The sequence below is a fragment of the Quercus lobata genome, chromosome 8 (assembly GCF_001633185.2).
Source record: "Quercus lobata isolate SW786 chromosome 8, ValleyOak3.0 Primary Assembly, whole genome shotgun sequence".
NCBI classification, from domain to species: domain Eukaryota; kingdom Viridiplantae; phylum Streptophyta; class Magnoliopsida; order Fagales; family Fagaceae; genus Quercus; species Quercus lobata.
The window spans coordinates 34,029,612-34,055,708 of record NC_044911.1 but is presented as its reverse complement, the minus strand read 5'-3'; the positions used below and the strand labels follow the sequence as shown (position 1 = coordinate 34,055,708).

Below are 26,097 nucleotides of genomic sequence, written 5' to 3'. Positions count from 1 at the left end.
ATATAACTCCCTTTGGGTCATCTTGGTCTTACACTTGTTGATCATCTAAATCCCTAGTTGAGCACTCGTCCCATCGATACCATTTCTGGTTTTCTGTGAGTTGTGTGGCCAAGGCAGCACCATTCAAAGGTTTCTCCACATAAATGCGGCCAAAAAAGTAGATGCAATGCATTTAATGCGGTGGTAACAGTTTTCCCTTAGATATTTTTGGATTTCCTTCTTTCTAGTATGTTTGTAAGGCACGTTCCTATCATGGAAGCTTCTTGGAGGGTCACTTTAATTGTCAGAATACATATCTGAGCTGCATTCATCATATCCGAGGAGAAATTCCTCCTCGGATTATTCTCCACTCGTTCCCTACTTATGAGACTTTAACTGAGAACTCCTAATAGTTGTTTGTTCATCCTCAGACATATCAATATCCTCGGACAAAAACCAAGGCCCAATATATAATTTTGGGCCTTTATCCCTACAATCATAATTTATTAAGATAATTTGAATTTTTTTTTTGAAAAAAAAAATTTTGAATTTGAGTCTGGTTTTAACTTTTATTTATGAGCATTAATTTTGAATTTGTCATTTTCCAATCACTTTTTCTAACCATTAATTTTCTAGCAACTATTTATGTATTTTTCTGAAAATGCATTAATTTACTGCTTTGTGTAGAATGACCTTTAAAACTTAAAAATGACATCTTTTTTTTTTTTTTTTTTTTTTGATAATTTGATAGTTGCAACAAAGAAGCGGTGATTTGAATCCTTTTTAGCAACTTCTATTTTAATACATTATATTTGCTGAAAAAGGAGAACAATATGATATAAAAGCATTAATTTTGCATTTTTTGATTTCTTTTGTTGTATCTGTATTTCCTTCGTATCATAATTTTTACTCTCATTTATTTGATTTGAAGATCAGAACTCAAAAGTAGCACAAATGAGGCAAGAGTTTTTGTTTTTATTTTTTATCATTATGGAGCATATTATGTTGTTCAAGTGCATGAAAATCATTCATAGGATCTAAATCAAGCTAATAGTGTTGTTCAAAACCTTGAAGTTCAGTGTCAGCTCAAGGCATTGTGGGGTCTAAGGCAACTGACTACCTTAATTGGGCTTATTAATTCTTATATTTTGAATATTAATCAAAGATTTATTTAACTTTGGATTTTTTTTTTCATTTAAAATCTATTTTTTAAATGCAAAATTATAAATTAAAACAAATCCATCATATTACTTAATGATTATACTACAAAAATAAACACTATTTATTGAGTGAAGCAACCATATACTAAAAAATATGGTTGAAAATTTTAATAAAATTATATATTTGATATATATAAATAAAATTTGAGTATATATTTGATATCTATAAATAAAATTCGAGTATAAATTAATTTGCTAGTAAGAGATTAATGAGTTCTTTCAGCATTTATGTGTGTGAGATTAAATGAGTTATACATTTTAAAATTGAGAAAAACGAATCATCATTACCACATACCATAAAAAGATTTTTCTTTAACTGGTTTTTCTTCAATTAAAAAATAAACTACTTTTTATTTATTGGTGAATATTTGGAGTTTAATTAATACTTCCATTGGCACAGCTCTATTGGTAAAAATTTGGGGCCTTTTTTCACTGGAAGCCTTAGGCAATTGCCTATTTGCCTCACCCATTGAATCGACACTTGAGTATAGAAAAGACCTTATTATTACTTTTTTAATTTTAAAAATTGTAATAAATTCTTGGAAATACATTTCTACTAAAATTCTTAAATAGTTTTGGAGTAAAATAAATTAAAATAAAAAATTAAAAAATGGAAACTTGATATCAAATCAGACTACAAGTAGAAATTAATTTGAATTTGATTTGGATTCTCATTTTACTCCTACTTTAATATATTATACACAAAAATTCATATATTTTATTTTGTGATACTAAAATTACTCTATTATATATGATTTCATTTGTAAAAAGATGCCGCATGCCATGATGAATAGGATAGTTTGAATTTAGCTATAAAAAATTGTATTTATGTTTTAGGTTTAATTCTAATTTATAAGCATTAATTTTTGAATTTATCATTTTCCAATCAATTTTTCAAAATATTTAATTTTCAATGGCCATTTAAGTATTGTTCTGAAAATGCTGTAATTTACTATCACATGTATAATGACCATAAAAACTTCAAAACATAAAAGAAAATAATTCAATCAAAATTTCAAAAAAAAAAAAAAAATTTGAGAAGAAATCAAAATTTTAATTGCGCTCCAATTTAAAAAAATAAAAATAAATCCATACATTTGAATGGGTAATGTAACCCACATTTAAAAAAAAAAAAAAAAAACCTTGATATATAGAAACAAGACGATTTTTTTTTCCCCTGAAAAGTATGACTCAAGAAATTTGAAGATATTCAAAAAGGTCTCTAATGCTGAAAAGTACAACCAAATTAGACCATCAGTTCTATCAAAAAAAAAAAAAAAATTAAGACCATCAGATTCCTTTATGTGGCATTAGCATTACTCATTTTTAAAATTTAATTATTGATAAGTAAAATCACGAATGGGGATGTAGCTCAGATGGTAGAGCGCTCGCTTAGCATGCGAGAGGTACGGGGATCGATACCCCGCATCTCCACCATTGTTTTCTTCTTTTCATTTTTCGGGTTTTCCAACTAAAATGGCGTCGTATTGTCTCAGTAGCAGATTCTGGTTGTCTAGCTGGTGTGGAATTTGCTGCAGAACTTTATGACTTTGTCCATGTGAAAATTATCCTTATGAAGCAGGCAATCATACTCTGAACATGTAAGGCACATTGCTTTTTTTACATTTTCAATTTAAATCTGTGTTTTTGTTTACAGCCCTTGCTTCTTACTATGTTGGTTTCCCATATGCTTTAGTTGCTGCAAATGTTATAAGTTTGACAAGAGAATAACTGTTTTTGCTAAATAAAACTCCAAGAGATGATATTATCTTCAAAAAAGGATACCATCCAAAACAAAATTCTCTATACACATGAAACTGATGTTTTATGCAAAATATGCACAAAACTTATGGGACCAAAATTTCATGGAAATTTGTTGCATTAACTTTAGAATTTAACTTTAATTTTCCTCTTAAGAGTTTCTTTTTTTCCTAATGATTCAAAATCTGGAAACAATGATAAGCTGGTGCCTAATCAAAAGTCCTGAAGTCCAATGGAGTGGCATAATGGAACGGGGCAAGGGGTATCATTAAATTTAAACTCTAAGCACTGTTATATGAATATCAGAGGAGGACAGTTATATGCAGATTTTCCCCATGGGCCTGTCTACCATATTTAGAAGCAAAGAAATGCTACCAATGATCAAAGCAAGGTTAACTTAAAGGAAGATAATTTGAAATTGATTAGGTGGGAAATCTAGAATAAAGTTTAGTTTAATGTTAAATTCTAATTCTATTGAACTATCTTAGCAAAAAAAAAAAAGCACTCTATTGAGCTAGATAGTTTGCAGTCCACAGGGAATCTCTGATGTTGTCTTAAGACAGGAAAAAAAATTCCATTTTCAAGAGAACAAGTGGGGTGGATTTTGTTGTCGTGTTCAGTGTTGTGTCATTTAGTTCCTTCAAGGGACAAATTTTTATGTATAGTTGTAGTTTTGAAAGTGTATCTCAAAATGTCAAGTTGTGTTTGTGTGGTATAATTTCCGTAGTTTGAATGGTAGCTTAATTTGATGTGAAGCATCCCATTTAAATATTCAACAAAATAAGAAAAATAAACCTAAGATTTCTTTAAATCTCATTTTTAATAGTTTTCAGCATGCTCAATTTAGCATTTTGTTAATTTGTTAAAGGCAAAAATACACTTTTGGTCCCTAAATTTTGGGTCCATTCTCAATTTGGTCCCTAAATTGATTTTGCTTCTAAGTCAGTCTCTGAAATCAGAAAATCGATTCTATTTTGATTCTTACCGTCAATCCAGTAACAGAAATTGCATATGTGATAAACAGAGTGTACTATTGGCATGTTATATGCTAACGTGGCTAATGAAATAAAATAAAATTATAATTATCATTTTTTAAATGCCACGTTAGCATTTAGATTAATAAAAAAAATCCAACTCATAAAATTTAAACTAAATTAAAAAACAAACCTTAAATCTAACTATTATTATTATTATTATTATTGTTGTTGTTGTTGTTGTTGTTGTAGGGTCACAATTCGGGGCCCAAGCCCAAAAGGTATGGGGTCTTGGTCCACAGAGCCCGGAAACAATGAATTTGTAGAGAGTGGGCTGTAGAACTAGGTCTTAGCGAATTGGACAGCGGTTATTATTGGGCTATAAAACAGTTGAACACAAGTAAAACACGTTAGTATCCATAGATCCTCAGTCCGAGGAGACAAGATAAATGTATGTCGGTCACTGTTTGAAAATTATGGTCGTTTGTACTGCTACCGTATTCTCTCTTCTTTTTTTCCGTCCCCCTCCTCATGGGGACTTCCCTTCTTATATAGTCTTCTTGAAGCCATCGTGATCTTACACTTGTTGATCATCTGGACCCTTACTTGAGTGCTTATCCCATCGGACACCCCCTTTCAGCCTTCTGTGAGTTGTGGTGGCCAAGGCAACACTGTTCACAGGTCTTTTTCACATTAATGCGGCCAGAAAAGTAGTTGCAACGCATTTAATGCGGTAGCAGCAGCCTCTCCTTGGATATATTACGTTTCCTTCTTTCCTACGGGTCTGTAGGACGCATCCCTACTGCTAATGTTTATTAGGGTGGGTCCTTCTAGCAAAAAGAGTGCATATTTGAGCAATACTCATCACGTCCAAGGAGGCATTCCTCCTTGGACCGTCCTTCAAACACCCCCTATCCACGAGACCTGGGTTGGAAATCCTATTGGCATCCATTTCCTCTCCTCGAACATTGTTAATCGTCCCAGATAGGGCCCAAGGCCCATTACATGATTTGGGGCCTTTGCTCCTACAATAGCCCCTCAAAATTCCGGTTTTTCCCTCTTATTCGAAGAGAAAAAGGTGGAATTTTGATATTTAATGAATAAGTCACCACAATTCCTTGATTCACACATGTAGGAGCACCCTCTCACGTGCCTCATTACTGCTACTGATGTTTTGTAGTCCACGAGGCGCCATTAATTGCACCAGGCGGCTCTATGTCCCCTCGCATCCAACGATGGGGCGCTTAGTCAACGGCAGATATTCCTCTAAATTTTGGGCAGGAGTAATCCCGTTCATTTTTCCTCGCTATATAAGGCTCCTAAGGGAGATTACTTTCCCTTTTTTAGAAAAGACATTCAAGCGTTCCAAAGCACTTTAGCATTTTCTCTCGCAAAATACTCTAAGTCCCTGAGTTCCATAGTTGTTCCTGTAAGGATTCTCGGCAAATCCTTTGAAAGTTTGAGAGATTTAGAACTCATACTTCCCATAAGTTTTCATTTCCCCATATTCCCTTGCTCCCCTTTTTTGTTGTTCTCCTTAGCCTTCTTTCATTTATAAACCTTTCTCCGTGCCCTTTAGGGTTAACTAGATGGGTAAGTTTAAGAGCCTAGTAGATTCTCTGGCCAGTATGGAAGGTTTTAGGGCCATGTACCATATCTCGCAAGGAGTGGGTCTAAAGTATTGCTCCTCGGACCAAATCCTAACCAAGAGAGAAACGGGGCAGGTTGTCATTCCTATGATCGCTTTCATAGAAGGAGGGATGACGATTCCTATGGGTAGGATAACTAGGGATTACTTGCACGGCCATAGGTTGGCCCCCCACCAGTATGCCGCTAATATGTTCCGGATTCTAGGGTGTGTAGATGCTCTGAATGAACAGATAAACCTCGACCTCTCATGGCACGATGTTGTTCACTTGTACGAGTGCCACTGCCTTTCCGAATCGTATTACTTGAAATCCAGGTCTGACGAGTTGAGACTGATATCTTGCCTTCCCAAGTCCAACAAAGGCTTGAAGGACGATTATTTAATCGTCTCCGGAGCATGTCATGATGGTCTTTGCTGCCGAGTTAGGGCAGGAGCACCAGGTGAGACATTCTAAGATCAGGTCCCTCGGTAGGGATCTTAGTCTTTTAAGCTTTCCCTTTACTTGTTTTGGTCTTAGTTTTGGTTGTTTGTTTTCTTGGACTAACGTAACCTTTTCTTTGAATGTTTTGCAGACAAAGTACACACTACCCCAAGGATCAACCTAGTCAACGTCCAAGCTCTCAACTACCTCTTAAGGTCAGAGATCTTTGTAAGCGAGGACGAGCAGTTATGGGCCGCTCACTTCATTTTGGACTACGAGCCTTTATCTCGTGCCTTCGTGGACGTAGGCTATGCGATAAGGGCTGGGAGTCCCCGATTAGCTTGTATTGACGTTTCTAAACTAGGCTTCTTAGCTCGGAGAGACTTACCACTAGTCCAACCGCCCACTAAACGCGTTCCCCAAGAGGTAGCCGTTCCAGGGGAGGAAATTGATTCCATGCACTCGTCCCTCGAAGCCGAAATCGATCATTTCCACTTCAACGAAGAGGGTGAGGTATCAACAAGGCCCGTAGAGCTTTTAGATTCTGACTTGGATCTTGATCGCTTCTCGACAGCTCACTCTCCAGAACTAATAATTGCTCGGATCAACACAAGCCAGGAAGTTGAAAAGGAAGGCATGGACCTAAAGCCAAGATCTTGTCTGAAGGGCCTTATGTCCAACAAGAACAAAGGGCAATCCTCCAAGGATGCCCCTAAGGAGCAAGTTCCTGCTAGCCTTCCTCCTCTACCTCCTCCTCCCACTGACCCCGCACTACAACCCATTCCAAACTTGAGGCGGAAAAGGCCAGTCGAAAAACTGGAGGAGGGCGAGGTCGGCCCTCAGAAGGCCAAACAGCAGAAAAAAGGCAAAGAGCCTAAGGACAAAAGGACAAAGTCCATAGACAGCCGAGATGAGGCTGCACATAGGAGAAGGCAGCGCACCTAGTCTCCTTGGCTAGAATTGGACGGCGCTCCCATCCCTTGGGACGCGACCCTTTGGGAGTCCCAACGAGGGCAGGCATCGTATCTCGCTGAGGCCTTGTAGCAGTCCCTCCTCTTGCCCCGTGACATGGATGGGCTCCGGACTACGAGGCAACCGGACCTCTTCATGTCATTGAAGAGGGATCTTGCTATGGTAAAATGAAGATTCTCCATTGTTCAAGTTCCTTATTCTATGCTCATCTATTTGTCATCTCTGTTTTGACGATTCTTCCATTACTTCTATGCAGGTCACCCAGCAAATCTTTGTGGCCGAGGAATGGGTGAAGAATTCCCGAGAGGAGGTGAACGCTGAGGTTCAGTCCTGCCTCAAGGTTAAAGAGGCTATTAAGGCTCAGGACAGTGCTGAGGCGGGCCTTAAGACCATAACGAGGCAAGCTGAGGACATGCGCCAACAACTTCACTCAATAGAAATAAATCTGGCCACCGAAAAGCAAACGGTCATAGACCTCAAGGCGCAACTGCAACAGGCAAAGGAGGCGGCTCGGGTGGCCAGGGAAGCGGTTGAGGCTGCAGTGGCAGCCTTTTACGAGTGTGGGGTGAAGGACACCAAGGCCAGGCTGACCGAGAAGGTGGCTGTGGTTTGTAGGGACTACTGTACCGAGTCTTGGGGAGTAGCAATGGACCGGGCGGGAGTTCTTGTAGACTCCAAGCTCAGGAGGATCGAGAATATCTTCTTCCTTGAGGATATTCGAGAGATTCCTGATTCGAATCCTCCTGAGAAGCTCCTTTCCGCCTCGACTGCCGTTCTTAATCCCATCGTTCCTAAGGGGAAAGGGGTGGATGAGGAGGCACAGCCACCAGCCAAGGACAAGTCGTTTGAGGACGCCCTCACAATTAGAGATGTAGTCTTGTGGGCCAAGGATGCCAAATCTAAATCCAAAGCCGGAGATGATTATCCCGAGACTGATGGCCCCGCAAAAAGCCCAACCAAAGATAAAGCCTAAAACTTTAGTGTAGGGTTTTCTTTTGCAATTGTTTTGTTCTGCCTTTCATTTCCTTGGCTTTTACCAATGTTTGTAAGATAACTTCTTTTGGAGTTTAATGAATGATATAATTTCTTCTTCTTTGGACTTTATTTTTACCGCTTTAACTTTATTGTCGTCATGAATGAATTCGGACTGTGTTGCTAGATTTCTAATGGTAACTCATTATAGCTAAGTATGAGCAAGGGAAAAAGATTCTTCCCCAATACTTTGTGCTCTTTTTGAGTAATTAATTTCCCTTGGGTTTGTGGTCTGAGGGGCCACGCGAGGCCTAGGTTCTGCTTAATACTTGTATAAAGATATGGAGTGATTAATTTCTCCCAAACCTGTGGTTCGAGGAGCCACGCGGGACTTAGGTTCTGTTTAATACTTGGATAAAAATATGGAGTGATTAATTTCCCCCAAGCCTGTGGTCTAAGGAGCCACGCGGGACTTAGGTTCTGTTTAATACTTGGATAAAAATATGGAGTGATTAATTTCCCCCAAGCCTGTGGTTCGAGGAGCCACACAGGACTTAGGTTTTGTTTAATACTTGGATAAAAACGCGAAGTGATTAATTTCCCCCAATCCTGTGGTCCGAGGAGCCACGCGGGACTTAAGTTCTGTTTAATACTTGATAAAAATATGGAGTGATTAATTTCCCCCAAGCCTGTGGTCCGAGGAGCCACACAGGACTTAGGTTTTGTTTAATACTTGGATAAAAACGCGAAGTGATTAATTTCCCCCAATCCTGTGGTCCGAGGAGCCACGCGGGACTTAGGTTCTGTTTAATACTTGTATAAAGATATGGAGTGATTAATATCCCCCAAGCTTATGATCCGAGGAGCCACGCGGGACTTGGGTTCTGTTTAATACTTGGATAAAAACACGAAGTGATTAATTTCCCCTAAGCCTATGGCCCGAGGAGCCATGCGGGACTTAGGTTCTGTTTAATACTTGTATAAAGATATGAAGTGATTAATTTCTCCCAAGCCTAGGGTCCGAGGAGCCACGCGGGACTTGGGTTCTGTTCAATACTTGGATAAAAAACGCGAAGTGATTAATTTTCCCCAAACTTGTGGTCCGAAGAGCCACGCGGGACTTAGGTTCTGTTTAATACTTGGATAAAAACGTGAAGTGATTAATTTCCCCTAAGCCAGTGGTCCGAGGAGCCACGCGGGACTTGGGTTCTGTTTAATACTTGGATAAAAATGCGAAGTGATTAATTTCCCCCAAGCCTGTAGTCCGAGGAGCCACAAGGGACTTGGGTTCTATTTAATACTTGGATAAAAACGCAAAGTGATTAATTTCTCCCAAACCTGTGGTCCGAGGAGTCACGCGGGACTTGGGTTCTGTTTAATACTTGCATTGAAAAATGAGAGATAAGTAGCACAAAGACTTTTCACAATAGAAGGGTATATCAAGAGTCAAAACTTTCATTAATAATAGTACCTTTTCAGGTTGTTTACATTCCAGGGGCATAGTACTGCATGCTCATCCAAATCTTCTAAAAAGTATGCCCCTGCACCGGCTATTGAAGTGATACAATATGGCCCCTCCCAATTTGGTCTGAGTTTTCCCCATGTGGGATTTTTTGCAGTGCCCAGAACCTTTCTTAATACCAGGTCCCCAGGTGCTAATGGCCTTAGCTTTACCTTGGCGTCATAACCTTGCTTAAGCTTGTGTTGGTAGTAGGTGAATTGGACCATTGCCCATTCCCTACTCTCCTCAATAAGTTCTAAACTCTTCTCTAGCAGCTCATTTTTGCCACTGGGACAGAATGAGCTTGGTTTCAGTGTTGGAAAGTTCGTTTCTAGCGGAATGACAGCCTCAGCCCCATTGGTCATCGAAAAGGGGGTCTCCCCCGTTGATCTGTGGGGTGTGGTTAAATTCGTCCACAGGACATGTGGCAGCTCTTCCACCTATCTTCCCTTTGTGTCATCTAACCTCTTCTTTAGCTTGTTTACTATGACCTTGTTAACGGTTTCGGCTTGCCCATTCCCCTAGGGGTAAGCTGGTGTGGAGTATCTATCCGCAATTCCCAACTCACTGCAGTACCACTGAAAGTCTTACTATCAAATTGAAGACCGTTGTCCGAGATTAGGGTATGAGGGACTCCGAACCTGATGACAATGCTTCTCCAGACAAACTTCTTGGCATCCACATCTTTGATATTTGCCAGTGGTTCGGCTTCGACCCATTTGGTGAAGTAATCAGTGCCGACGAGTAGATATCTTTTGTTCCCCGCTGCTTTAGGAAATGGCCCTACGATATCCAAGCCCCACTGAGAAAACGGCCAATGGCTAGACAGTGGATTGAGGATCCCTCCCAGTTGATGTATATTTGGGGCAAACTTCTGGCACTGACCGCACTTCTTCACGTATTCGTGTGCCTCTTTCTGCATGTTTGGCCACCAGTAACCTTGGGTGATGGCTCTATGGGATAAGGACCTGCCCCCTATATGGTTTCTGCAAATTCCTTCATGCAACTCCTCCAAGATAAGTTCTGTGGCATCAGGGTGCATGCAGAGCAAGTACGGTCTTGAAAATGAGTGTTTATATAGTTTCAAATGCTCGGATAGCCAAAATCGAGAAGTCTTTCTTCTAATCTTGTCGGCTTCGCTCTTTTCTTTGGGTAAGGTATCCTCTTTTAGAAATAGTATTAAGGGGTTCATCCAGCTAGGCCCCACTCTGACGTGTGGATGTGGATTACTTCCGTCTTCACCACCGAGGGCCTGTGTAGATCTTCCATAAGTATAACCCGAGGTAAACATTGAGTTGAGGAGGTGGCCAGTGTGGCCAAAGAATCAGCGTAGGTGTTTCCACTTCTGGATATGTGCAGTAGGCTAAAAGAATCAAAACGCGACCGCAGGCGTTTACCTTGGTCTAGGTACTCTTGCATTCTTTCATCCCTTGCCTCTAATTCCCCATTTACTTGACCCACAATAAGTCTTGAGTCCAAGAACATGTTTACGGATTTTCCGCCCAATTTCTCGACTATGGACATTCCTTCCAGCAGGGCTTCATATTCTGCCTCGTTATTTGTGGCTGAAAAGCCTAGTTTCAGCGATTTTTCAATGGTAATCCCCTCGGGGGAAATCAGTACTAGTCCCACCCCAGAGCCCCTTTGATTTTCTGCGCTATTGACGTATACCTTCCAACAGGTGGGCCCTTGCAGAGAGATTGCACCAATCGATTTTTCATCCATGATTCGTATTCCTTCTCTAGTGAGGGTTCAGTAAATTCAGTCACCAGATCTGCAAGGATTTGGCCTTTTACGGCGGTGCGAGGCATGTACTTAATGTCAAAGGCGCCCAAAATGGTGCCTCATTTAGCAATCCTCCTTGTATAATCAATGCTCCGAAGTATAGACCTGAACAGGAGTTGGGTCAGAACAATGACTATGTATGCCTAGAAATAATGGGGGAGCTTCCATATAGCTTGAACAACCGCCAAGATGGCCTTTTCTAGGGGAAGGTAGCGAATCTCAGCCTCGTGCAATGACTTGCTCATGTAAAAGACAGGCTGTTGTACACCGTTGTCCACTCGTATCAGTATTAAGCTTACTACATGAAGGGCCACGGCAATGTAAGCGAACAAAACTTTGTCGACTTCGGGGCTAGATATGATGGGTGGCCGAGACAAATACTCTTTGAGCTGTTGGAAGGCCAATGTGCATTCTTCGGTCCATTCGAACCTTTTCCACTTGTTTAATAAGAGAAAGAAAGGTCTACATCTATCCGCCGAATGAGAAATAAAACGGTTCAAAGCGGCAATCATGCCGTAAGCTTTTAGACCTCCTTGGGATTCCGAGGAGGCTGCATGCTGTGGATAGCTCTAATTTGGTCGGAGCTGACTTCGATACCTCTGTGGGTCACCATATAGCCCAAGAACTTTCCTGATCCCACCCCGAACGAACACTTAGACGCGTTAAGGCATAGCCTATGTCTTCTCAGGATTTCAAAGATGTCGCCAAGGTTTCTCACATGTTCGGACACCAATTTACTCTTTACCACCATGTCATCTATTTAGACTTCAATGTTCTTACCCATTTGCAGCTCAAACATCTTGGTCATCATCCTCTAATAGGTGGAACTGGCGTTCTTCAAACCAAAAGGCATCACTTTATAGTGGTAGTTTCCGATAAGGGTGACAAAAGCTGTCTTTTCTTAATCATCTATAGCCAGGGGTATTTGATGATATCCTTGAAAGGTGTCTACGAAGCTCATTTGAGGATGTCCCGCGGTTGTGTCTACCAACCGATCTATTCGAGGCATAGGGAAGGGGTCTTTTGGGCAGGCCTTATTCAAGTCCGTGAAGTCTACACAAACTCACCATTTCCCGCTCTTCTTCTTCACCACTATAATATTGGCCAGCCACTCAAGGTAGAAGACTTCTTTGATAGCCCCTGCTTTCTTAAGTTTCATCACCTCCTCCTTGACCGCATTAGCATGCTCTTTTGACGGATGCCAAGGGGGTTGCTTCTTGGGCATAACAGATGGATTAACGTTAAGGTGGTGGCATATGAAGTCCGGATTGACCCCCGGGGCCTCGTAAGTGTCCCATGCAAACACGTCCACATTTTCCCTGAGGAAATCAATTAGCAATGCTTTCTCTTGGGGAGGTAGTTCCGAGCCAACTTGAAAGAATCTTTCCAGATCAAGGCCCACAGGAACTTTTTCCAAATCCTCGCAATTTGCCTCCTCGATTGATCCCCCACCAGTCATAGCCGGGGTTGTTAATTGCTATAAGTCGTTATTAGTAGAGGTTGAGGGTTCAGCACTCGGTCGTCGTGAGATAGCGGACACCATGCATTGTCGAGCCATGGCCTGGTCCTCTATAACTTCTTTAACCCAACCTTCCGACAAGTACTTCACCTTCTGGTGTAGAGTAGAGGAAACAGCCCTTAAGGCATGAAGCCAAGGCCTAGCTACAATGGCTGTGTAAGGCGAGTATGCGTCCACCACTATAAAGTCCACATCCACTATATCCGAACCTGTTTGTATGGGCAGTCTAATCTGGCCTCTCGGAGTAACGGTTTTCCCTTCGAAGTTTACCAAAAGGGAGTCATATGCCGTCAAGTCTTCGAGTTTCAGATTCAGCCCCTTGTATAGGTCGGGGTACATTACTTCCACAGCGCTACCCTGATCGACTAACACTCTCTTCACATCATATCCCCTAATCTTGAGCGTGATGACTAGAACATCATCGTGGGGTTGGACAATTCCGACCTTATCTTCATCCGAGAAGCCCAGCATGGGTGAGGCCATCCTCTTAGCCTTTTTAGACTCCCAGTCGTCAATCTCAGCAGGAAGTCGAGCCACCGACATTACTCTAGAAGGATGAGAACCAGTCCTTCCGGGAGCGACGAGAATGACATTTATTGTGCCTATAGGCGGTCTCAAGGTGTCCCTCTATGTCTCAACGTTCGTCTATTCTTGTCGGCCACTGGAATGATGTAGGAGATGACTCAATTTTCCCTCTCAGACCAGTTGGTCCAAGTGGTTTTTCAGGTTCCTATAGTCTTCGGTGGTGTGTCCCAGTTCTTGGTGGTACTAACAGTATAGGTTCTGGTTGCGTTTCGTGGGGTCCTCCACCATCCTATTTGGCCATTTGAAGAATGGTTCGTTCCTGATTTTCTCCAAAACCTGATGTAATGGATCTCGGAACACAGCGTAGACTGCTTGCACTCTAGTAGATCCAGGTTGCTTCGTGTAGTCTCTCCTCGATCGGTTGTTGTTGCTAAATCGGTCCGACCTGAAGTCCCTCCTCTCCTGAGGGAGAAACTTTGTTTTACCCTTACCCAACTGTTGGTCTTCTTCGATCCTCTTGTACTTGTTGATTCGGTCCATGAGTTGGCGCAGGCTGGTAACCGGTTTCCCAGTTAGGGATTTTCTTAAACCGTGCTTGGTCGACAAGCCTCTCTTGAACGTACTGATGGCAACGTCATCATAATCGCCCTCTATCTCATTATACAATTCCCAATACCTATCCAAGTAGGCTTTTAGGGTCTCCCCCTCTCGCATGGATAACGATAGAAGGGAATCCGAGGGTCGAGGAACCCTGCTGCTCGTGATGAAGCGAGAGCCGAAGGCGTGGGTTAGCTGCTTAAAGGAATTTATGGAGTTTGGCCTGAGGCCGTCAAACCATCTCATCGTCATCGGTTCCAAACTAGATGGAAATACTTTGCACATCAAAGTTTCGTCTTTGGAATGGACGGCCATCTTCTGGTTGAACTGACTTACGTGCTCTACGGGGTCCGTCCGACCATTATATATGGTGAAGGTAGGTTGATGGAACCGTTGAGGGAGTTCAGCCCCCTCCATCTTGCGTGTGAAGGGTAACTGGGAGATTCGGTCCAGGGCTTTGCTCATGGCGTTGTTTATCAGGCCCTTGAAGGACGAACTTCTATGACTGTGTTTGTGAGGTTACTCTTCCTCATAGGAGAAGGTTTCACTTGGTGGAGTTCTCGACCTTCGCCTATATTCGTTGTCCTCTTCATCGCTGGTGTCCGGGTTGGAGGAGGGACGCCTTCACTGTGCTCTACATAACTTCCTCTCTAGGTTATCAATTTCCTGCTGTAGAGCTCTGTTATCATCCCGCTTTTGGGATGCATGACCTTTCCCCTTTGAATGACTTCTGCTTATATAGAAGGTATGTACACTTCCATCTCATCGCTTGTCTTGATCTCTTTCCCGTTCGAGGTTAAGAAAGTTGTCCTGCCATTGGGAGTCTGCGAGCTCCGTTCGGTGTGGACCTGATCCTTCCATATTTAACCATTGCACTTGCTAATGCACAAGTTCTTCCCACAGACGGCGCCAATTGTAGGGTCACAATTCGGGGCCTAAGCCCAAAAGATATGGGATCTTGATCCACGGAACCCAGAAATAATGAATTTGTAGAGAGTGGGCTGTAGAACTAGGTCTTAGCAAATTGGACAACGGTTATTATTGGGCTATACAACAGTTGAACACAAGTAAAACACGTTAGTATCAATAGATCCTCAGTCTGAGGAGACAAGATGAATGTATGTCGGTCACTGTTTGAAGATTATGGTCATTTGTACTACTACCGTATTCTCTCTTCTTTTTTTCCGTCCCCTTCCTCATGGGGACTCCCCTTCTTATATAGTCTTCTTGAAGCCATTGTGGTCTTACACTTGTTGATCATCTGGACCTTTACTTAAGTGCTTGTCCCATCGGACACCCCCTTTCAGCCTTCTGTGAGTTGTGGTAGCCAAGGCAGCACTGTTCATAGGTCCTCTCCAAATTAATGTGGTTAGAAAAGTAGCTACAACGCATTTAATGCGGTAGCAGCAGCCTCTCCTTGGATATATTACGTTTCCTTCTTTCCTGCGGGTCTGTGGGACGCATCCCTACTACTAATGTCTGTTAGGATGGGTCCTTCTAGCAAACAGAGTGCATATTTGAGCCATACTCATCACGTCCGAAGAGGCATTCCTCCTCGAACCGTCCTTCAAACGCCCCCTATCCACGAGACCTGGGTTGGAAATCCTGTTGGCATCCATTTCCTCTCCTCAGACATTGCTAATCGTCCCGAATAGGGCCCAAGGCCCATTACATGATTTGGGGCCTTTGCCCCTACAATTATTATTATTATTATTACCTTTATTATTTTGTCCATAAGAACATAAGAACTTGTTATTCATGTTTTTCCTAAATCCAAGAAATAAACCCACCAACCAAACCAATCTTTGGAAAACCCCAAATCCAAATCCAGCAACCAAATCTAATCTCCATCAAATTCATTAAAACAAAAAATAAATTAAAGAAACCAATAATGCAGGTTGAACCTAGAATAGGAGCAAACCCATAATCAAACTTCACGTTCTCACAATCAAATCCAAAACAAGAGCAAGGATACCCAGCAAACTTTATGTTCTCACAATCAAACCCATCACCACCATCAATTAAGAGCATGTCAAACTCAGCCAAACAAACCCATCTCTCAGCAACCAAACACAACAACAAGTAACAACAAACACAAAGGGAAAAAAAAAATACATCTCCTTCAATTTCGTACCCAACACTAACCCAAATCCAACCGAGATATCTCTCCCTCTCTCAAAAATCTTAGCTTTGTGAAGAAATTTTTAGGGTTTGCTACCCACACTTTACCTTCTCAACAAATTCTATCGTTTTTAGGTTTGGAGCAAATCAAAGAGAAAGAGAAATCAGATAGACAAAGAGTGAGAGAACAATGGGTAGAGAAAGGGATTAAATTGATGTTGTGATGTTGGTGACTAGGAAAATTTGATGTTGGGTTGGGTTCGTGGGGTTGAGATTGGGGTTTAGTAACTAAGCTTTTTTGTTTTTTGTTTTTAAATTTTTCTAGTTTAAATTAAAATCGAGAAATTAAATTTTTTTTTCTATTTTTAATTAATTTATATGCTGATGTGGCATTTTAAAATATTATTTTAATGACCAATCATTACCATAATTAGTCACGTCAGCATATAACATGCCAACAGTGAACTCTGTTTGCCACGTATGTATTTTATGTTACTAGGTTGATGGCAAGGGCCAAAATAAAATTGATTTTCTAATTTCAGGTACTGACATAGGAGCTAAATCAATTTAAGGATCAAAATGAGAATTGGCCCAAAATGTAGGGGACCAAAGGTGTATTTTTGGCTTTATTAAAAGTGGACAAAATAAAGTTTATTGTAGGCTGGGACATGATTCTCAAATATATATATATATATATATATATATATATATATTTATATATTTTAAGTGGAAGTACAATTAAAATTCAAATTAAACCCAAATTACTAAATTAGTTTTTAATTTTTGTCTAAAAAAATATCATGAATTTTTTTTAATAACACAAGCTTAACATCAATAGCATCACTACAATAAATCATTCATGTGCGTAAGTACGGGTTACATTCTAGTGTGTATATAATAATAATAATAATAGGTAAAGCTAAGAGAAACTCAAATTAGAATTCCAAATTAGAGTTCAAATTTTGCATCATATGTTCTAAATTATTTATTCTTAAAGAGTTTTATTTTTTAATTTTAGAATCAAATGTGAGACCACATCATAAATATTCATCTAAGTGAGTTATTAAGTACAAAAACTAAAGAGTCTAGAATAAATAAATCATAAAAAAAAAAAATTTAATGCTTCATAGTGATAAAAAAAAATAAAAAAAATAAAAAAAGGACAATATACATTTTATACCTAGCTAATAATATCTTTACAAAAATTTTTAAAGAGTTAACAAAATATAAAAATGACTATTAATAGTATTTAAATTATATATATATATATATATATATAAGAATTATATTATGCATCTTATTATATATCTTTAAGTGTATTCATATATACAAAATTAGCAGGCAAGTGGCTCTGACTAGTAAGATTGCCAAACTAGTCAAAAATTCCAAATCTTGAATGTAGAGATTTGACTAGTTTAAGAAGACATGAGATGGCGAATTTGGTTGAAATTCAACACTTAAAGCATTTATACAACTAAAAAAGAGATTATTGTGACTATTTTGACATTTTTTTACACTTTGGACCAAATACCTACCTCAATGCTACAGGACTAAAAGAAAATCCAATTAGGTTTTAAATTAGATTCTAATTGTTGTTCAATTTTGCGCCACGTGTCCTATTTTAGTGTTTTTTTTTTTTTTTTAATTTTTTGTTCTAAGTGAGTTAATAAGGTGCAAAAGACGAGGTCTAATATAAATAAATCATCAAAAACTCAATAAAAAAAATGAAAAAGAAAGAGTAAACTCATGTATATCCAAAAGAAACTAAAAAAAAAAAATGAGAGAGAGAAAGAGAGTAATTTGAATCCATATATGTGTGCAATTGTAATTTTTTTTTAATTGTACCATGCATATGCACGGGTTATACACTAGTAAAAGTAATGTTACATCGTGGGTTCCAGTTATCTCAACTGGTAAAATCCCTGATAGTTGTATAAGAGATTTGGGGTTCAATCCTCGCCTACATCAAAAACTGATTAAAGTCTTGGTCTAATGATAAAGAGAGTTATCATCAAGACTAGCGAATGCCATAGATTGAGACTTTTTCTAAAAAAAAAAAGAGTAATGTTACATTTACAATATTTTTACAATTATTTTACAATAAAATCTAGTAATTATGTTACTGGTTCTAATATAAGTCCACCATTGATATCACTTTTTACTCACCAATAATAATATGTCATTTAAATTTGTGGTAAAAATTAATATTGTGAACGTAATATTTTTCTGTAAATAAAAATGTATAGTGGGATTTTGACCAGGCCATCCACCATAAGAATTGATATCCAAATTCATTTTTCTCCTAAAATTGAACCCACTTTTGATCATCAAAATCATTGGTTCTGGTTCAACAATTTTTTTTTTTTTTTTTTTTTTTTTTTTTTTTTTTTTTTTTTTTTTTTCGGTACATGCCAAATAGCCAATAATCTAACACTGACTGATGGGCTAACCATGTGCCTCTCAATCCTGATATTTTTTCTGGTGCTGAATATGTAGTATTTGATCATCCAATAATAATTAGTATAAATCCACTAAAATTTTTGTAAAATATTTCATAACCGTGGAAATGACATAAATGATTTCAATAATGGATCCAAAATAATAATAATAATAACATTGCAAAAAAATAAAAATTTTGAAGCATTATATACATTATTTATTTAATAAATAAAATAATTGAAAAGTAGTAACTTTCTTACTTGAGTGTTACGGTAGTAGTATCTTGTCCACTGGATTTGGATGTGTGAGTAAAGGAACAGTGAGTTAAAGATGTCACACTATGAGTAAATTTATGACAACAAATTATTCTAAATTTTTTTGTCATAACTCTGATATAAAAGATTGTAAGTAGTTAATCATCATTTACACATGAACTAATTATTTTTTTGATTAATCACATTTTGCCATGTTAAAAAAAAAAAAAAAAAAAAAAAAAAAAAAAATTGGTGTACCTTTTCTTTTTGCCATAGTTGTTTTCCCAACCCATGAGCTTACTAGTAAGCATTTGACCAAGTGTGTGGTGGGTTTTTTTTTTTTTTTTTTTTAATTGATTCCCTTCAAATATGGGAGTAAGCCCAATGACACAATCACACTGACATACGAAAAGCTGGATCTTCTTATTCAGGAAAAATAAAAATAAAAATTCTGGTTTTGAAAAACAAAGAAAATATAAAACACACAAATATGTGGGGAAAATATGAAACACACAAATATATGGTGTGGATGGTACTATAATCTGTAACTCCAAATAAAGAAAATATAAAACACACAAATATGTGGTGTGGATGGTACTATAATCTGTAACTCCAAATAATGCTGATCGATTTTCCCCCAGATACAAATATGTGGCCTGGATGGTCATGGTACAATAATCTCTTATCTGTCACTCAAAATTGGCGGACAGATTACCCCAAATTGACAACATCTGCATGGCACCGTTAATTAAAAAAAAGAAAAAAAAAGTTTACTTCTAAACTAGTTACTAATACAAGGGGACTTATAAGACTATTGTGTTATTTATGCAAGTCACATAATTTATTAAAGAAAAAATTTTAGCTCTCTAAAACAATTTAGAGTTATCTTTCTCCAATCTAGTATGTGGCGAATGAAGAAACTATTAATGTGTAATTTTAGTTACATAACTTTTTAATGAGTGACATGATTTTGTTTAAATAACACACATGTCAGTCTTGCAAATTGTCACATAGTGCGGGTTAGAGTTAAACTTTGTTTTTCAATATAAAAATCATGTGACCAAAACTATACATAAAAATGATATTTTTAAGTGTCACATAGTAGGTTGGAGAATATTTTCTTCACATAGTGGCTTGATTCTTTGTTAGTATGTTTTTATTAAATTTCGTATGTAAATTATTCCACAATTTTTTTTGTCATAACTCTGATGTAAAAGTTTGTAAGTAGTTAACCATTATTTACACATGAACTCATTATTTTTTTCACCAATCATATTTTGCCAACGACACAATCACACTGACATACGAAAAGCTGGATCTTCTTATTCAGGAAAAATAAATAAATAAATAAATAAAAATTCTGGTTTTTCTTAGGTGGTAAGAGGAAACAATCTTGTCCGACTAGCTTGGCCCATGTCAAACAAACAAATGAGACCCATAACTCATAAAAAAACGAAAACAAAGAAAATATAAAACACACAAATATTTGGGGAAAATATGAAACACACAAATATGTGGTGTGGATGTTACTATAATCTGTAACTCCAAATAATGCCGATCCATTTTCCCCCAGATACAAATATGTGGCCTGGATGGTATCTTTTATCTGTCACTCCAAATTGGCGGACAGATCACCCCAAATTGACAAAATCTGCATGGCACCGTTAATTTAAAAAAAAAAAAAAAAAAGTTTACTTCCAAACTAATTACTAATACAGGGGACTTATAAGACTATTGTGTCATTTATGCAAGTCACATAATTTATTAAAGAAAAAAGTTTAGCTCTTTAAAACAATTTAGAGTTATCTTTCTCCAATCTAGTATGTGGCGAATAAATAAACTATTAATGTGTAATTTTAGTCATATAACTTTTTAATGAGAGACATGATTTGTTTAAATAATACACATGTCAGTCTTACAGATCATCACATAGTGTGGGTTAGAGTTAAACTTTGTTTTTCAATATAAAAATCATGTGACCAAAACTATACATAAAAATAATATTTTTAAGTGTCATATAGTGGGTTGGAGAAAATTTTCTTCAAAACTGGTTTGGAGGTAAGCTTTTTCCTTGATTCTTTGTTAGTATGTTTTTATTAAATTTCGGTTAATGTAAAATAATGTACCTAAAAATTTATATATTAGTAAACAAATTTAAAAAAATATTTCAAAAAAGTTGGTGGCTAACTCTCTTAATCTGGGTCTTACAAACACATGAAACTCACATATTATAAGGATGGTTGCATGTAATAGCTCTGTAAGATTATAGCTATAAATAAACCAAACTATCTAGGAATAGTCCAAGTTTGGTTTATGAAAATGTTTGTTTATGTTCATTTGTTTAGTAAACAAGCCAAATTTGAAATCCAAGTTTAGGCTTGACTATTAAACGAGCCAAGACCAAACATAATAAACTTGTGAACGAGGCTCAATTTAACTATACATAATATTATACTTTTATATGTATATTTGTCTAAAAATATAATTATATATATATATATATAGACATGAGAATGGTTCATGTAATTTTGTAAGTAGGTTTATATAATATCAAATTATTATTGTAGTTATTTGATAATATAATCAATTAATTCGTAGTAAAAATTAATTGATTTATGAAGGTAATAAGTAAATTAAGTAACTCGTGAACAAGTTTAAACTTAACCAACAATAAAATGAACCAAACTTGAATATGTAATTATGTTTGACGATGAGCTCTAGCTCGACTTGTGTTCGCAATAAAATTAAATGAACAAGTCTCTAAATCTTTAACAATAGGCTCATTTATAGTTTCACACATAAGATAATAATGTACTTGAAATGAGATAAAGTCTAGATTTTGGAATGTGAGAAGATCCATGATGCCTTTATTGTGGCCTCCATTTTGGGGGAAAGTGCACTTGACCTAGTGCAATACTTTATCGCTTTCTATGACTTATTTCACTACTAAGACCAAAATCAATCGCTCAAAAACTATTAAATAGATTCATTTCAAATGGAAATATATATTCTAACTAATCTTATGGTCCTTATTTTTTAGTTTTGCATCATAAATTTTAGTCATAGCAAGAGCATGAATACTATATTTTAGTCATAAGCCCTAAGAACCATGAGCAAAATCAACCTTCTTGAAATTTCTATATTCTATCAGACATAACAAAAGCAAATAACATGAATACCGGAAATTAATTTGTAATTTAATAATAAAAAAAAAATCATGAATGATGGGATAATGGTATTTCCAATATGATAGGCTGTTGGTCATGAATGATGGGATAATGGTATTTCCAATATGATAGGCTGTTGGTCTTTCCAAGGGCTAGCTCTTTGTATCCAGAATTTTTTTTTCTTCTACTGGAAATTAATTTGTAATTTAATAATACAAAAATTCTGATTGATGGGATAATGTTATTTCCAATATGATAGGTTGTTGGTCTTTTCAAGGGCTAGCTCTTTGTATCTAGATTTTTTTTTTTTTTTTTTAGTAGGTATTTATACTTGAAATGAAAATTCTAGTTTCTAGGAGCTAAGAACTAAATAATAATAATAATAATGAAATCCTGTACAGGGGTTTTTTTTTTTTTATGTACAGGATTTTTTTTTAAAAATTTAGTTCTTAGCTTCTAGAATTTTCATTTCAAGTATAAGAACTAAATAATAATAAAAATCCTGTACAGGATTTTTTATTATTATTTAGTTCTTAGCTTCTAGAATTTTCATTTCAAGCATAAATACCTATTAGTGTAAAGCCTTTATGTATAACAGAAAGTCAGTCTTCTCTGCAGCAAAAGAAACAGAAACTAGTTTTCTATCCTCAGTGTTCTAAATTTTTCCTTGCATTCCCATCTTGCTTCCTTCAATTAGCCAACATAGAATTGATCACATTCACAAATAATTGGCATTAGAACTTCAGCTATCTAAACATTAATAATAATAAAAATCTACATTTTGGCATATATACCTGTCACAAAAACTTTGTAGCATTATCCAGTTATGGCAGCACTCCAAGTCCATCTCTTCGTCTTGCCCCGTTGGAGCTCCTTAACACCTCATGGAACACTGAGGCCTAGGCATATGCGGTGCATGGCGAGCAAACAAGTGCTTTCTAATACAGCAACTGAAAGGCAGTCGGCCAATTTCCAGCCGAGCCTCTGGAGTTACGAATATATACAGTCATTGAAGAATGGTTATGAGGTGGGATTGCTTTTCTTATACTATCATTTATTAATTTAACCATTCTTTCTTTCTATTTTTCCTTGGAAGTTTGGAACATAACATATCTTTAACAATCATAGTATATACATGTTTAGTTCTATATATGTAAGACGGCAATTCCTATATATGCTCAATTATTGTCAAATATCATGATCATGCAGGCTGACCTGTATGAAGATAGGGCAAAGAAGCTGGAGGAAGAAGTGAGGAGAATGATCAATAACAAAGATACGAAGTTATTGACCACACTTGAATTAATTGATGACATTGAACGGCTCGGTTTGGGATACCGGTTCAAGGAAGAAATAATGAGAGCCCTTGACAGATTTGTCACTTTAAAAGGATTTGAAGAGTTTACAAATGGTAGTATCCATGACACTGCCCTCAGCTTCAGGCTCCTTAGACAACATGGGTTTGGTGTCTCTCAAGGTACCCACACTCTTTTAACTGTGTGTAATTTGGTTTTGTCGTTATTGGAAGGAACTTAAGAGTGTGATTGTTTCCTTAAAAAACACAGATATGTTTAATTGTTTCAAGGACCAAAAGGGAAATTTCAAGGAGTGCCTTAGCAAGGACATCAAAGGATTGCTGAGTCTACATGAGGCTTCATATCTAGGTTTTGAAGGAGAGAACCTCTTAGATGAGGCCAGGGAATTCACAACCATGCATCTCAAGGACCTTAAGGGAGATGTAAGCAGAACACTAAAAGAAGAAGTGAGACACTCTTTGGAGATGCCATTGCACCGCAGAATGCGTAGGCTAGAACAACGGTGGTATATAGATGCATACAATATGAAGGAAGCTCATAATCGCAAGCTACTTGAACTTGCCAAGCTAGATTTCAACATTGTGCAATCAGTACACCAGAGAGACCTGAAAGACATGTCACGGTACAATTCACACCATGTCCCTATAATATTGCATATTGTCCATACAAAGTTTATTTTACCCAAATATATATTGCATTTTGTCCATATCCAGATACCAATTTTTCTTCAGAAATTGAATCAAAAAAATTATTCCTATAATTTTTAAATATCTATTCAGTGATATTGCTATAATAAATTTGCATCTGGTGATGTCGTAACATCTGCTAGCTTCTATTGTATTACTTAGATGGTGGCAGGAAATGGGCCTTGGAAACAAATTGAGCTTTGCCAGAGACAGATTAATGGAATGCTTCTTTTTTTCGATTGGAATGGTCTTTGAGCCTCAATTTAGTAATAGCCGTAAGGCGGTAACAAAAATGTTTTCATTTATAACCGTCATTGATGATATCTACGATGTTTATGCCACTTTGGAAGAACTGGAGATGTTTACCGATATCGTTCAAAGGTTTGTACTATAGTAGTATCCATCACTAAATTAGAGTTTAGTTTTTCTTGGATTCTAATTAATTTAGTATTTTCAAGCAGATGGGATGTTAAGGCCGTGAAAGATCTCCCTGAGTATATGCAGTTATGTTTTCTAGCTCTCTTTAACACTGTTAACGAGATGGTTTATGACACTCTAAAAGAGCAAGGAGTGGATATTCTTCCATACCTAACAAAAGCGGTATGTATCATATATATAGCAATTTAATTTCCAATGTTAATATTTGTTCAAAATTACTTTAAATTGATAATTTTAGTACGGAGAAATTAAATGTAACTAGCAATTTCTTCTTTTATTTTAGTGGGGGGATATATGCAAGGCGTTCCTACAAGAAACAAAGTGGCGTTATTATAAACTCACACCATCGTCTGAGGACTATTTAGACAATGCATGGATATCTGTATCAGGAGCTCTATTACTAATTCACGCCTATTTTTTGATGAGTCCAAGTATCACAGACAGGGCACTAAAGGGCTTAGAAGATTACCATAATCTCTTACGTTGGCCTTCAATCATCTTTCGACTTACCAATGATTTGGGTACTTCAAGGGTATGCTCTTTCTTTTTTGGCATTGAATCAAAATTTTGAGAACTCATTAAGAGTGGCAGTGATTTATCTACATTGACAAGTTATTAAAAAAAAAAAATTTTGTGATACGTACAGGCGGAGTTAGAGAGGGGTGAAACAGCAAATTCAATCCTGTGCTACATGCGTGAAACAAGTCGTTCTGAAGATTTTGCTCGAGAATATATAAGTAATTTGATTGATAAAACTTGGAAGAAAATGAACAAAGATCGGTTCAGCGATTCTCCATTTGAAGAACCTTTTCTAGAAACAACAATTAACCTTGCTCGGATATCCCATTGCACATACCAGCATGGAGATGGGCATGGTGCCCCAGATACAAGAACAAAGGACCGAGTTCTATCATTGATAATAGAACCCATACCATGTTATGACCCTAGTACAAACTTCCACAGCCAGATCCACCTTTAGACATATAAAACCTGTATATTGTTGGTTGAGCTGCCTATGCTTAGTGTGTTATACTTTGGCAAATTAGGCACATGTTTGATAGTTAGTTAATCCTGTTAGCCAGTCACAGCCATGTACGGCCATGTAGCCGAATATAAAGGAATAAATCTCGTTGTAAGCCGCTTATGTTGAATAGTAATGCAATGCTCAGTTTTACATTGAGATACTAGCTTGGAGGTTTGATTCCATAAAAAGGATCGCTAAAGGTTTAGTTTCCTAGCTCAAAGAACCATAATCTTCTTTAATTGTGTGTTGTCAGAACCATTGAGCTCTTAACATACCCAACAAGTGGTTAATAGAAATGGGTTCTTAACACCCAAAAAAAAAAAAAAAAAAAAAAGAGAGAGAGAGAGAGAGGGGGTCTCTCTTCTCCCAAATCAAAAACATTTGAAGCATCATATATAATTACATAATTCTAGAAGTAAATTTTTTATTTTATTTTAATTTATTTATTTATTTTACCTAGGAATATAATTGTAACTAGCTATGTGTCTTCGCTATTGATAAATACCCCAATTCACATAGAATAATTGTCACTTTGTCAGTTGATGCGCAGCCAATTACCAACCAACCACTTGGAGCTGTGATTGTGGGAAGTCCTTAAATAAATTCCACAACGTTCGTGACTAGGTGTCCTTTAGTTTTTTTTTAATCAAATAATTATAAATTATTTACTTAGATTTTTTTTAATCTCACTTTTTTTTTTTTCTGTGTAATAACATTTTTGACTACTTCCAACAAATTTTTTAAAAAAGTTTGAACAAAAAAAAATTAATCCAAAGAT

General features: G+C 37.2%; 3 protein-coding genes and 1 non-coding gene across 4 annotated transcripts; 2 read left to right on the top strand and 2 right to left on the bottom strand.

Moving 5' to 3' along the window:
* Nucleotides 1-2,560: 2,560 nt before the first annotated feature.
* TRNAA-AGC lies at nt 2,561-2,633 on the top strand. The gene has a single exon. It is a non-coding gene; the product is annotated as a tRNA-Ala (tRNA).
* Nucleotides 2,634-12,710: 10,077 nt separating this feature from the next.
* Nucleotides 12,711-13,295, bottom strand: LOC115956773. The gene has a single exon (XM_031075069.1). The coding sequence runs from the start codon at nt 13,293-13,295 to the stop codon at nt 12,711-12,713; it is 585 nt and encodes a 194-aa protein (XP_030930929.1).
* Nucleotides 13,296-13,520: 225 nt separating this feature from the next.
* On the bottom strand, nt 13,521-14,339 carry LOC115956771. Its single transcript, XM_031075068.1, has one exon. The coding sequence runs from the start codon at nt 14,337-14,339 to the stop codon at nt 13,521-13,523; it is 819 nt and encodes a 272-aa protein (XP_030930928.1).
* Nucleotides 14,340-22,388: 8,049 nt separating this feature from the next.
* On the top strand, nt 22,389-25,482 carry LOC115957700 (isoprene synthase, chloroplastic-like). The gene is made up of 7 exons (XM_031076010.1): nt 22,389-22,882; nt 23,065-23,332; nt 23,421-23,793; nt 24,020-24,238; nt 24,319-24,457; nt 24,579-24,827; nt 24,942-25,482. The coding sequence occupies exons 1-7, from the start codon at nt 22,682-22,684 to the stop codon at nt 25,272-25,274; spliced, it is 1,782 nt and encodes a 593-aa protein (XP_030931870.1). The 5' UTR covers nt 22,389-22,681; the 3' UTR covers nt 25,275-25,482.
* The last annotated feature ends 615 nt before the right edge of the window (nt 25,483-26,097 follow it).

Coding starts and splice junctions, on each gene's coding strand:
- LOC115956773 (XM_031075069.1), bottom strand. CDS start 13,295: ATGTCGGTGGCTCGACTTCCTGCTGAGATTGACGACTGGGAGTCTAAA.
- LOC115956771 (XM_031075068.1), bottom strand. CDS start 14,339: ATGAGCAAAGCCCTGGACCGAATCTCCCAGTTACCCTTCACACGCAAG.
- LOC115957700 (XM_031076010.1), top strand. CDS start 22,682: ATGGCAGCACTCCAAGTCCATCTCTTCGTCTTGCCCCGTTGGAGCTCC. Junction 23,794..24,019: donor GACCTGAAAGACATGTCACG/GTACAATTCACA, acceptor TGTATTACTTAG/ATGGTGGCAGGAAATGGGCC. Junction 24,239..24,318: donor TTTACCGATATCGTTCAAAG/GTTTGTACTATA, acceptor ATTTTCAAGCAG/ATGGGATGTTAAGGCCGTGA.